The sequence below is a fragment of the Camarhynchus parvulus genome, chromosome 15, assembly GCF_901933205.1.
Source record: "Camarhynchus parvulus chromosome 15, STF_HiC, whole genome shotgun sequence".
In the NCBI taxonomy this organism is placed as follows: Eukaryota; Metazoa; Chordata; class Aves; order Passeriformes; family Thraupidae; genus Camarhynchus; species Camarhynchus parvulus.
Window position 1 is genome coordinate 3,805,819 of NC_044585.1, and position 12,110 is coordinate 3,817,928.

General features: G+C 48.9%; 1 protein-coding gene across 1 annotated transcript in view; it reads right to left on the reverse strand.

Moving 5' to 3' along the window:
- BICDL1 (BICD family like cargo adaptor 1) overlaps positions 1–12,110 on the reverse strand; it is a 48,817-nt gene that overhangs the window by 9,397 nt on the left and 27,310 nt on the right. The window contains exons 3-9 of the mRNA XM_030959268.1: positions 9,279–9,395; positions 8,595–8,606; positions 7,076–7,222; positions 5,987–6,166; positions 5,109–5,327; positions 3,873–4,016; positions 674–804 (exon numbers count right to left, since the gene is read on the reverse strand). Coding sequence (XP_030815128.1) covers positions 674–804; positions 3,873–4,016; positions 5,109–5,327; positions 5,987–6,166; positions 7,076–7,222; positions 8,595–8,606; positions 9,279–9,395 — 950 coding nt within the window. The remainder of the gene's footprint in view (positions 1–673; positions 805–3,872; positions 4,017–5,108; positions 5,328–5,986; positions 6,167–7,075; positions 7,223–8,594; positions 8,607–9,278; positions 9,396–12,110) is intronic.

Genomic DNA, 12,110 nt, shown 5'->3' on the forward strand with positions numbered 1-12,110 from the left:
TTGTTGAAGGGATTATCAGATGAATCCTTTCTAGCAGAGCACAGAGGGGTAAAGGTGTCTGTCCCTCTCCGCAGAGCATTTTGGCAAGCCCAAGGACAGAGCTGAGGAAGGAGGATTTGGGGTATGGGGGACCAGAACTGCACAGATCTGTAAGGAAGATGGGCAAAATAAAGAGCCAAACCAGTGGGAGAATCCCAAAAGGAAGACCAGAAAATTACAGGACTGGAGATGCAAAAAAACCCCTTGGAACAGGAAAGGAGAGGGAGTGACCAGAGGAATAGCTTAGGGAAGAAGCCCAGGCAGGCTGTAATGGGGATGGTCAGGAAAGCAGGGCTGTTTCTCTGGAATAGGAAAGGAAAAAAATGTGACAAATAGGGCAGACCTAGTGTTTGCATTTGGCTCCCTGAAGTCCTCTCCTCCTCACTGTGACTCACAGCAGCACCAGGGATGGCACAAACGTGGCTCACAGAATGCTCCTAAATGCCCCCAGTCCAGCCAGGGCAGCTCTGCCTTTATCTCCTGCCCTGCTCCCAGGCTCCTGGCAGCATTTCCCAACATCAGCACTTTGTCACAGCTGCTGTGGAGAGCAGGAGAAAGCCACTCCAGAGGCATCTCCTGCCATGGCACCCCTCAAGTGCCGCCCCGCCTGGCTCTGGCCGCTGGTGGCACTCACTTGGCGATGGCCTCGTCGCGGTCCCTGATGGCCTGCAGGAGCCGTTCGCTCGCCTCCTTGTCCTCAGCAGTGCCGCGCAGCCGGTCCCGCTCCTCCTTCAGCGTCGTCATCTCCACACTCAGCAGCGTCACCTGCGGGCACAGGGAGGCTGTGAAACCCAGGGCTGCTCGGGAAAATGTACCACAAGTGTGTGTGTGGGGGGAAAGCCACACGGGCCAACCTGCAGATTGAGAGATCCCCTGCTCGCAGAAAAAGCTGTGTCTGCTGAGTGGGGCTGTTAGTGCTGGTGCCACCCTCCCTGAAAGGTGCTGAGTGGCTCTGGGATGCTCACCTGAGCAAGATGTGCCACCAGGATGGCCTCAGTAACATGCAGAAATAGCATGAAAACTGTGCAGGGCAGGACCCACCTGTGACTTTGCTGACACTATGGCATCAGTGCTAAAATGTTGTCCCTCTCCAAGCAGTTTGTACACATCCTTTGAGTCTGCCTGTTATAATTCTGATCTAATTTACCAGCAAATAATATTTTTTGAAGGGACCATTACATCTTCTGCAGTAGTAGGAAGCTGTAGACAAAGGATGTGAAAATTCTCTTTCATGCCATGGAAGGTGTTACTGGCACATCTTACAATTTTAATTAGACTTTAAAATATGTCTGGAGTCTTTAATAGTCTGAGAAATGATCTATGGTTTTGGTCCTGTGCAGAGTGAGTTAATAGGGTGTGAAATCATGCAAGGATTTCATCAGCACAGCTTCACAATATTTCATACACGTTTCTTTGTCTAGGGCACACACATGCTCTGTTACACTACACCACCACCTGGAAACCCTTCCAGCGTTTGACCCACCTCCTGCCTCTAAATGCAGCTCAGTAGTGCTTGAATCTTCAAAGAAATCTTTAAATAGAGGGCAGACAGTCAAAGAGGGCTGATCACATCCAGGGTGTGGGAGGATCTGCTGTTAGTGAGGCATGGCTGGGCCGGGGGGAGGAGGGTGTGACTGCACCCTGTGTGTGCAGAGACTCCCCACGGGACTGGGGGGCTGTGCTGGGGCTGCCAGGGAACCAGGGAGCTGTGCCAGGGCTGCCAGGGATTGGGGAGCTGTGCCCTCCCTCAGCCCTACATGGGGAGCACCTCGGAGCAATGATGTGACACAGAGCAGTGGTGATGGGGTGATGTAAAAGGTGCTGAGCACTTCTACAGAAATCCCAGGGGACAGAGGATACAGAGGCCCAAAACATGGTGTTTGGGGATAGGTTTGGGATTTTAATTGGTTCTGTCTGGGCTTCAGGTAAGAATGGGAGGAAACAAACAGGTAGAAGTTGTGAAATAGCTTCTCAGTGTAGACAGAGAAGGGAATGGCTCCTGTCTCCACCCGCTCACTGTGCTCTTGGGCAGGAGCAATGAATGTGTGTGAGATGCCACAAGATCCTAAAAGCCATTTAGAAGCAGCTCTCCTTTGATTGTATCAATACCAGTGCCAGAACAGAGGGATGAGAAGGCAGCAGAGCACTGCTTCCCCCGGGTGGACCAGATTTCCACATGCATCAATTTTCTGTAGCACTGAACAGAAAACGATGTTGCCTCTTAAATAGGTGGTGAGAGTAATTATTAACCTGCAGCAAGTGTGAGGCTGGATAACAGGCAAAAGCTGTGGGAGACATTTACTGGCTGTGGGAGGCTGGAGTTCCTCTCTGAGAGTAATGGCTGCTGCATTTGTAGCTATGCCCCATCTTTCTCCACACCACACAGAGGCGTGAGAAGAAAACAGAACTGCAGTTCTCCATTTGCCTCCTAAATATTCAGAGCTTTGGCAGCTGGGGACCCCTAAAAGCAGACCCAGGGTTCCAGACTTGCAATCCAGGGCTGGTCTTCTGGTCCCTCCTGGCTAGAGAATTTGGGGAGATCAGTCGAGCCTAAAATCTGTGAATAAATGTCTAAAGGTCTCTGTCAGCACTGCCAGGTTGCAGAGGTTGAGCCCTTGTCTCCTCCATCTCAGGTGGGTTTGATGGCAAGGGAAGCTGTGTGTGGTGCACAGGACTGCAGCTGCACAGCCAGGGCAGTGTCTCACTGGGGACAGAAGGCTGAACCTTCAGAAGTGTCTCTTGTGGTGGCCACACTGCTGAGAGGAGCAGTCCTAGGGGAAGGGCTGCTCCCCTCCCACATTCTGCCCTGATCAGCTGCTGTGGAAGCAGGACATTTCCCACCCTTGCACAAACACAGCCACCACTGCCAGGATATTTAATGATGCTCTCACTCTTTTCCCTTTGGTCCCATGGTGGGAGCGCCCACAGCCCTATACAAGGCTGTCACACCCCAGGTTGTGCTGACTTTCTGAAGAGTTTTCCTATTTATTCTCCAAAGGGTGATACAGCACTGCTGGGAAGACTAGTGAAGGACATTAATCCCATTCCATGCTCCAGTGCAGTTGCTGCTGCTTCTGCTGCAGCCTCCAGATCCCCTCCAGCATCTGGAGTCTTGTCCCACAGAGCCAAGGACTGCCAAGCACCTCTTTGGATGCCTGTGTCCATTTCCTGCTCTTGGCACAGGGCTCAGACACAGATGATGCTGGGTGGGGGTGCAATGGGATTCTGTGCTCGGGTATGGAGTTGGTGTTGGGGTGGGCCATTCCTTGCTGTTGAGGTTGCCTCAGCTGGTCCCTGGGGTGCTGCCTGGTGCCAGCCTGGCCACAATTAGGATTCTCTGGGAGTGCTTTTCTCAGGGTTTGTGGTGCTGCTGTGGAAGAGGTCAAGCCCCGCTCCATGCACAGCAGAGCAGCACCTTTATATCCATGGAATGGTGCACATACCCCTCACAAGGGCTCAGTGCAGCAATTCAGGTCAGCCTGGATACCTTTGGGTTTTAGTACCCCATATCAAGAAGCCTTGTACTTTGAGGTCGTCTTCTGAGAAGAATTTCAGTAACAGAGACTGGCTAAAAAGTGGACTGCGAGAAAGGCCTATAGGAAGTCTGGCTGCTTGAGATGATGCTTCAGATGGGCCCCAGACAATTTGTCAGAAATTTTCATTCCTAAATGCTTAAATCACCTGCATTTGGTTTAACAAATCTCCCTCATCCAACCATTTTGGCCTAAATCCTCCTGGGTTATTGATCATGCTGGTCTCTTTAATGGAAGGCATGTCTTGGAGGATGAACACTGCTGTTACAAGACCACATGTAAAGTGTGGGAGGTGCTAACCTGGCTGTGCAGTCGCTGCAGCTCCTCCAAACTCTGCCTCAGTTTCCCCCGTTCTCCCTCCATTAATTCCCTCAGGGCTCGTGAATCCTCACTGGTTCTCCTGATCTGTTCCTCTAAGGTGTCGTCGTCGCTTCGCCGAGAGCTCTGAGAGCGGGAGAGAAATCTCTTGCTCAGATTTCACTTTAAAAAAGGCAACTGTATTAATTTGGTACCAGTTTGGGATGAGAGTGCTAAACAATGAAAAAGAAAATGTGAATGTGACTTTGGCAGAGTTTTTTGTTTCCACATACCTCCACAACCAAGGGTAGTGCTTCCACACATGATGCAAAGAGCATGCAGAGCTTGGCATAAACCAAATTTACAGAGACCTACTGCCCATTTGGCAGCCCACGTGGCTACAGTCTCTGTTTGTGGACCTTTTACAGGACTGTCCACATTTTATTTAACAAATACAACTTCATCTCTATACTCAGCCTATGGGCACTTAAATGAGGAGGGTGAGTACTCCCTCACAGCCCCCTGCAGGGGTTACACTGTTTTCCTCACCACAACACCACAAATAAACCCTAATGGCAATGCAACCAGCTTGTAGGGAATGGGACCAGGCCTGATTTGAGCCACAACAAAAAGTGAGGTTGTTTTGTTGTGGACTTCTGCACTTCTGTGGATGCTGAGTGGTCCTTCCATGCCACCCCCTTTGCTCAGCAGCCTGGGGACCACATCCTACAGACATCATCTTGTGCCAGCAAAACCCTTAACCTACCATGGATTTGAGTTTGGCAGCTCCTGGCAAGACATTTCTACCAATGACCATTCACAAGGACAGAACCTCCCAACATAGGGGTTATGATGTTTTTATGGTACTATTGCTAATAAAGCAAGGTTAGGAAAATCCCAAAGGAAATAACCAAACCATGATGTGTAAGACAACCTGCAATATTTCCACGTTGAAACTCTAACTTCCTGAAAATCTCAAAGTAAGCCTACTTTTATTAATTTTCCAGAATGACTCCCAGGCCAATGACAGCTGTGTGAGCTTGAAGGTTTAGGTGGTCTGAACACTTCAGGCTGAAACCCCACGTGCTTGGCTCTTGGCTGACCATTTGAGACACAAAGAGTGGGCTGTGCCCTGTGCCACAGAGAGACACCAGGGCCTTCAGGATCCAGCAGCACCTGCAGCAAGCTGTGGGCCTGGAGATGTGCCCGAGGCAAGGCCTCTCAGTGCCACCACCTTACCGTGGAGTCTGCCCCGTCCAGCACGTTCTGGATCAGTCTCTTGAGCTCGCTGAGCGCGGCGCGCAGGCTCCCGGCGGGCACGTCTTTGGCTGAGGAGGTTTCTGAGGACTCGTCCATGGAGGAGTCGGTGGACACGGCCGAGTCGGCGCTGTCGTTGCCCCGCAGGTGGGAGCAGAGGTACCTCACCTGGCAGTACGCCTCCCACAGCTGCAGCCTCAGCTGCAACAACAGAGCCTGCCATTAGCCTGGGCTGTCAGGGCCACGGAGAGCCTCCCTCCATGGCCAAGTGCTGTCACAGACATCTTTTAGGAAAAATCCTTTCCTTAGGGTTTTTTCTCCTGAGAAGCTGAAAGGCCTCAGGAACAAAATGTAAACAATGGTTATCTGCTGCTGTGGGATGCAACAGGTAGATCTGTGATTGGTCTTATGCAGTTGTTTCTAATTAACGGCCAATCAGCTGGCTTGGACTCTCTGTCCAAGACACAAGCCTTTGTTATCATTCCTTCTTTTTCTATTCTTAGCTAGCCTTCTGATGAAATCCTTTCTTCTGTTCTTTTAGTATAGTTTTAATATAATATATATCAAAAAATAATAAATCAAGCCTTCTGAAATATGGAGTCAGATCCTTGTCTCTTCCCTAATCCTCGGACCCCTGTAAACACAGTCACAAAGTGCAGTGTGGGATTGACAGCCCTCACAAATATTTGCCGTGTTGATTTGGAAATGGATACAGAGTTTTACTTTCATATGGTCAAAGGGTGTTGATGCCACACCCCCATCCCAATTGTCAGCTCCAAATCCAGATCAAACGCATTAAACTCCCTTTTGCTCTGGTCACAGAGGCCCATGGGCTTTCCCAGAGTCTGGAAGGCAAATACCTGTTCTCGTTCTTGCTCCAACTCCTCTGCCTCCATGCTCTGCTCTATCTCAGAGAGCAGGGATGTGCTGGTTGTGTTGAGGTTTTGGAGACTTTTCTCCTCGCTGAGCTCCTCCACCTTGCCCTGCAGCTGCCGGTAGGACAGCCTCACCTCCTGGAGCTCCAGCTGGCTTTGGTGCAGCTTGGGAAGAAAATCAAGGAAACAGAGAAATATTAATGGAGGCAATATGGACTGGATCAATCTCTTGGTTTGTGAGGGAGCTGGGAGGGAGGAATGAGTGACACAAAACAGGATTTCCAGCCAGGAGGAAAGTACTCTTGGCTGGTATTGCTGTTTATTGGAGCTTAATAATCTCCAAGTGTCATTAGGCACTGTTTAGAATCCAGAATATCCAGAAAGATAAAAATAGCATATTAATCAGCACTAAAATAGAGAACATTGTGAAGAAGTTGGGACTCAGGTAAAGAAATTTGCTGAAAACAACACAGCAGGATGTGGATCCAAAGAGAAAGTGCTATCTACATTAAAAAAAATATATACTTTTAGGAAAAAATATTCAGGGTTGTTTTGCAGAGCTGAGGATCCAGTGCTTGGTAAACCATAGAAGTGAAATGGAAAAACCTTGCTCTGCCCTAAGCCTCAGAGGTCCCAAGCTCGTTTTCTGGGGAGTGACATTTGGCAATTCCTGGCTGTGAACACAATGGAGATTGTTGGGAAACCACTTGAGCACTGGGATCTAAGAGGCCAGTGACTGCCCTCTGGAACACCAGGATCTAGAGAAGCCCCTTTTGAGAACTGTTACCAGAGTCCTCTGATTCTTTTTGCATTTACCTCATTCCCCCAGTACCCTGCCCCACTTCCTTGCTCAGATCTCCCTCCTAAGCTGCTCTTTGCTGTCAAGATGCTTCATTGATGTTCCTGTTTCCTGTCTTCATGGGGAACACCCAGGACCTTGCTTGCTGCCATTCTTGCTTGAGTCATATCATTCCTCTAGTTGTTCTGTCTCCCAGTTCATGGCCAATTTTACCCCAAATCATGACTTTTACTGCATCTCCCCATGCCCTCCCTGTCTCACTGCTGCCTCCTCACCTGCAGGTCCTTGTCATGGCTTTGTCTCTCCAGGATGAGGACTCGGTCCTGCAGCTCCTCCACAGTTCCCTGGAGCAGGTCGTTCTCCTCCATCATGGCACTGAGGCGATGCTCCAGCTCCCGCTTCCTGTCCGTCAGCATTTTGATCTGCAGGGCAAAGAGAGGCCCTGTCAGACTTAGCAGGGAGCAGAGAGGAGAGACACCACATTCCCAGGAGAGAAATGAAACAGCAAAAAGCAGAAGGATGTACACAGATGTTCGGTACCTGTATGAGAGAAACTACCTCTGTGCGTGGTTTAAAGCTTAGGAAAGCTCTGAAAGGAAACAGCTCCTTCCCCAGGCTGCAGGGCCTGCTCCAAAGGGGCTGGGTGTGCACTGGCAGGTCAGGGAGCAGGCAGGAACATGCAAGGATATTCCTTGAAATCAATATAAAGTGGAGACCACCCCTGCCCACCCCTTGAACCTTAATATTCAAAAGACTGGGAAGAACTGGTTACTTTTTTGGCTGGTCCTGATGGTGGCATTTTCTCCTGTATGGGGGCTGGAGATCACAGGGTGAGCCAGCAGGATCCAGGGTGAGCCTGTGGGATCCTGCTCCCTGCAGGGCTGTGCCACAGCACTGCCCATTGCTGTTCTTAATTGGTGTGTGTTCATCAGGTCCCCACCAGGGATTTTTCTGTCTTTTCAATTGTGTAGACTCCTTTCTGTGCCGTGCTTATTTTTAGCCTCCCAGTGATCGGTTGCCTTTAAAATTGGTTCATTTCTTTTAATTGTCAAGGGCAGTGATTTCAGGCAAGGGACAGTTTGCCAAACAAACCCTCCGTGACTCAGTTAGCTGGGAACAGTGCAAGGGATGAATCAGCACTAGCCAAGGTCACTTCTTCTGTTTAACCAAGAAGAAGGAGCTTTTTCCCACATTAGTACACACAGGATCTCTGGGGTCTGCTATGCCAGCCATCCACCAGTCCAGCATAACCCTAAATATTCCTTATGGTTTCCTTTCATTTCATGGAGTGTAGACAAATTCAGCAAATTCCTACTGTTTCCTTGGCCTCTTTGGGACCTTGTCTCTTTGCTGCTTTCCAGGTTGCTGGAAAGATCTGGCTGCACAAAGGAGTACCAGCCAAGTATGTGGACTTGCTATTTCTGCAGAGTAAAGGCTGCTGGAGGTATTGGAAAGCTGCTCTGAGGTGACTAATGGTTTCTGAGATGTCTCTGCCCACCACCACCATGATTTGCGTGGGTTGGAGAAAGAAAAATAAGAGATTTAATGGAGAGATTGTATCAAGATTTCATATTTGGTAGGCAGAGTAATGAACATGCTGTAAATAATGATACAACATAAAAACCACCACTCTGCCATGAGCCCTGGACCATGGGAAAGGCACAGGGGGAAAGGGTTTGGAAAGCAAGAGACAGGAAGGAGGTGAGGAGACAAGGTGTGGCATGCATGGTGACAGGCATGCATGGTGACAGCAATGTATGTGCAGGCAAACCCTTTCCAAGCCTCCATACTTACTTCAAGGACTTGCTGCTCCACACCAAGGGGAAGGGAAGAAAAGGCGAGGGACCAGCAAGGAGCAGGTGGGAGCGGGAGAAAAGAAATCGAGAGATTTTAGGAAAAGCTTTTCCAGACAGCTTTTAAATAAAAGAAGTGGTTGGGTAGTAGAGTTGGACATCTTCTACCCATCTAGTTCCTGCCTATGTGATCCCCAGTGAGCCTGTCAGGGAAGGGGAAAGGAAGGAAGTTGTCTCATTCCTGCAAATGAACCTGAGTTAAAACAGGCAGGGGCTTCTTGCTTTCCCAAGTGCATGGCTCAGAGGCAAGAGAGGATTGCTGCTTTCTTTGCAAGCATGAGGAACAGAGGAAAAAAACCCTGGCAGACCTTCCCACCATTCCTACCAGAGTTTAGTCTGTACAGGGCAGCCGCCCTGCAGGAGCATAGCCATGGTTTGGCTCCTGGAACATCCTTCTCATCCATTTATTTCACAGGAATGCTGTGGCTGAGGCAGCACTGGAAGGTGCTGTGAGCCAGCCCAGCCAGAACACCATGGAGCAATCCTTGCTGGGGGAGTCCTTTGTCCCAGTGCTGCCATCCCTGTGGTGGCTCCACTGGCTGATTGTTTGCCCAGCTCAGAGAGGGTCATTGCACAACTCCAAGAGCCCTGGCTGCTTTCTGCAGGAGGGATGCAGGTGACTCACCTCGGCCTGGAGGCTCTCCAGCCGCACGATGTGCTGGCTGCTGGAGGAATTCTTCTCCCGAAAGTCCTCCCGAAGGGTGTGGACCTGCAGGGAGAGCTGCCGCTCCACCTCCGACGCCTGCAAGGAGACACCAGCTGGAGTTACCCCAAAAGCAGCCCTCTCCTCCTGCCCAGGGAAACCCACCCAGATACACCTTCTGCACAAGCCCAGTTTCAGCAGAAACTCTGAACTCTGCAGAGTTTGGGTGAGTGAAAATCTCATCCTGGACAGACACTAGGGAAAGCTGCCATTTAAACCATGTTGATTTTTCCCTTGGGGCAGCCAAGAGGACACAGCCCATAATTTTTTTCACTGCAAAAAAACCATGGTGACTCCTGTGTCCTAAAGGTATTCACTTTGCCTTAAAAATTGTAGCCTAGCTGGGGTTGAGGAGAAGACCAGGAAACACTCCTATTAGATTTACACTCTCTTAACCTCTCAACATCTTTGGCACTGCTCTAATATAACAAGCACTCTTTGCCTTTGATTCCCTGCTCTTGTCAAGGCCAGATGGAGAATCATCCACTGCACATGACTGTCAGTGAAGGATCCCTGGGCTTGTCCCTCTTTCCCATTGTGAAGTGGGGATGCCCCACTTATGCAGGGTGGTTTGAGGACAGCAGAAAGGTCATTCCTACCTGCAGGATCCAGGCTTGAGGCAGCCCTTACAAATGACAGCTTAGACATGTTAAGGACTCTCCAGGCAGCTTTATGGCTGATTTTTACATGTGAACACACTTGTTTAGGCTTGTGAGACAACGTAAGATTTTTATGACTAAACCCTAAAGAGACAGCAAAATGGATAGTTTTCTTTTTCATTAGCTTCCAACAGGTTCCATTACACTTAGGCACAGAGCTCCAACTATGCCACATGGGCTGGGATTGAGCTGATTCCCCTCAAGAGGTGGCATTGCTGTCCTGCTTGGGGTGTGGCCAGTGGCAAAAGCCACAGTGCTTTAGACAGGGAGGTGAGATGGGAGGAGGGATTGGAGTCAGCAGCTGTGGGCAGATTGGGGAATGCATCTTTAGGTCTGGCAAATGTGGGTCTGGATTTTTTCCAGGTGCTCTGACAGTGCCCAAGGCAGAGCTTCACCAAAGGGTACAATGACTCTGCTCTAGCAGCTTGTGACTGGAGCGATGAGCACACAGACCCAGCCTGAGCTGCCCACAAAGGCAACGCTGCTCCCTTTTAAAAATGGTCCCTCTTTTTGCACACTCTGCAGCAAAATATTCCAAACCAGAAGCATGAAGTAAAAGGCTGTTCCAGCTCCATCAAGTGGAGGAAACCGGTGGCCTCAGCACTGTTTGCTTGGAGGGGCAGCAGCAGACAGAAGTGTGGCCACCAAATCAGGCTCTGACCACTGGCTTCTTAAAAGAGAAATGGGGTTCCAATAAAAAGAAATAACCTTGCCTACCAATTGGTTTTCAGTTCCCTTTTTATACTGTTTTTTCACTCTTCTTTAAAGCCCCGTATCAGAACCCTTTGCATATTGCCAAATGGATTTAATAAAGCTTCCTTGCTTGGGCAGGATACACAGAATATAATGACAGCATAGCACTATAGGAAAGGGGTGGTTATTTTTCTTCCCTTAAGCAACTATAGGTTGCAAAGCATCCTGAGCAGCTATTAATTGGTGACACTAAAGAAGATGGATGAATTGTGCTTTTTCTGAATGATTCACTTGCTTTTGTAATGACTGCTGAAACATCTTCATGCTGAAACACTCTGCAGGAGCTATCAAGGATGAAAAAGCACCAGATGAAAAGCACTGAAGGATTTTGCCTGCAAGATGCTGACCACACTCCCAAGGAGCACAAGTGGCCCCAGAGGAGATGACACACCAGTATTTGATAGCTCACTGTGTAACATAATTTATATGCTTGAAGAATTCTACATACAGACAGTATATAAATGTATAACAGAGCACTAAGGAAACAAGGCAGTATTAATGGCATTGTAAAAATCCCTGGTAGGAGAATATATAGCTGCTCTTGCTCGTTCTGCTCCCCATGGCCAGACAGGAGCAGGTGAAGGGATGAGCTGCAAGGATGATTCAGATTGTGGAAAGTCTGTTATATGAAAGGAGTCTAAAAAAAGGATGGCTTGTTTTATCTCATGCAGTGAATGCTGAGAGAGGACTCCCTATAAATACATCACGGATGAGCACACAGAAGGGAGAAGCGCTATTTAAGCAGAAGCACAATTTTGGCAGAAAATAAAGATGTGAATAAACCGGATAAGAGTATATTAAGGCTGGCAATAGGAAGACTTCTACATTTCCAAGGACCTGCTGTAGGATTCCTCTTCCTGCACCATTACAGTAGTAGAAATGGTGGCAAAAAAATTAACTTTGTAATGGAGCTGGGTCGCTTTATCATGCAACTTCTTTCAGAGGGCTGCCTGTGACAGAAGGGAAATGAATTGACCTCAAAGGTCCTCTCCAGTACCAGGCTGCTTGCAGGACTGTAAGACTTGTATTCACCAGCATTAAATCATCATCTGGAATGTATCCATGTGCTGCCCAGCTCACAGGCTCACACATCTCATTGCCACAATTATAACCCATATGGAAGGAAAAAAGGACTCAGTTACTGTTAGTATGTAGAGCCCTAAAGGCAGATGGGATGTCACAGTGTCACCTCAGTGAACACCACTTGCATCCTACCTCATGCAGTAGAGAGAAGTAAAAATAACACTTGCTTTAGGCTCACACAGTGCAGAAAATACTCTCTGACCAGCTGTTTAGTAGAAGTAAACAGAAATGACTGTATTTTGTGTTTCCCTCCACAGGC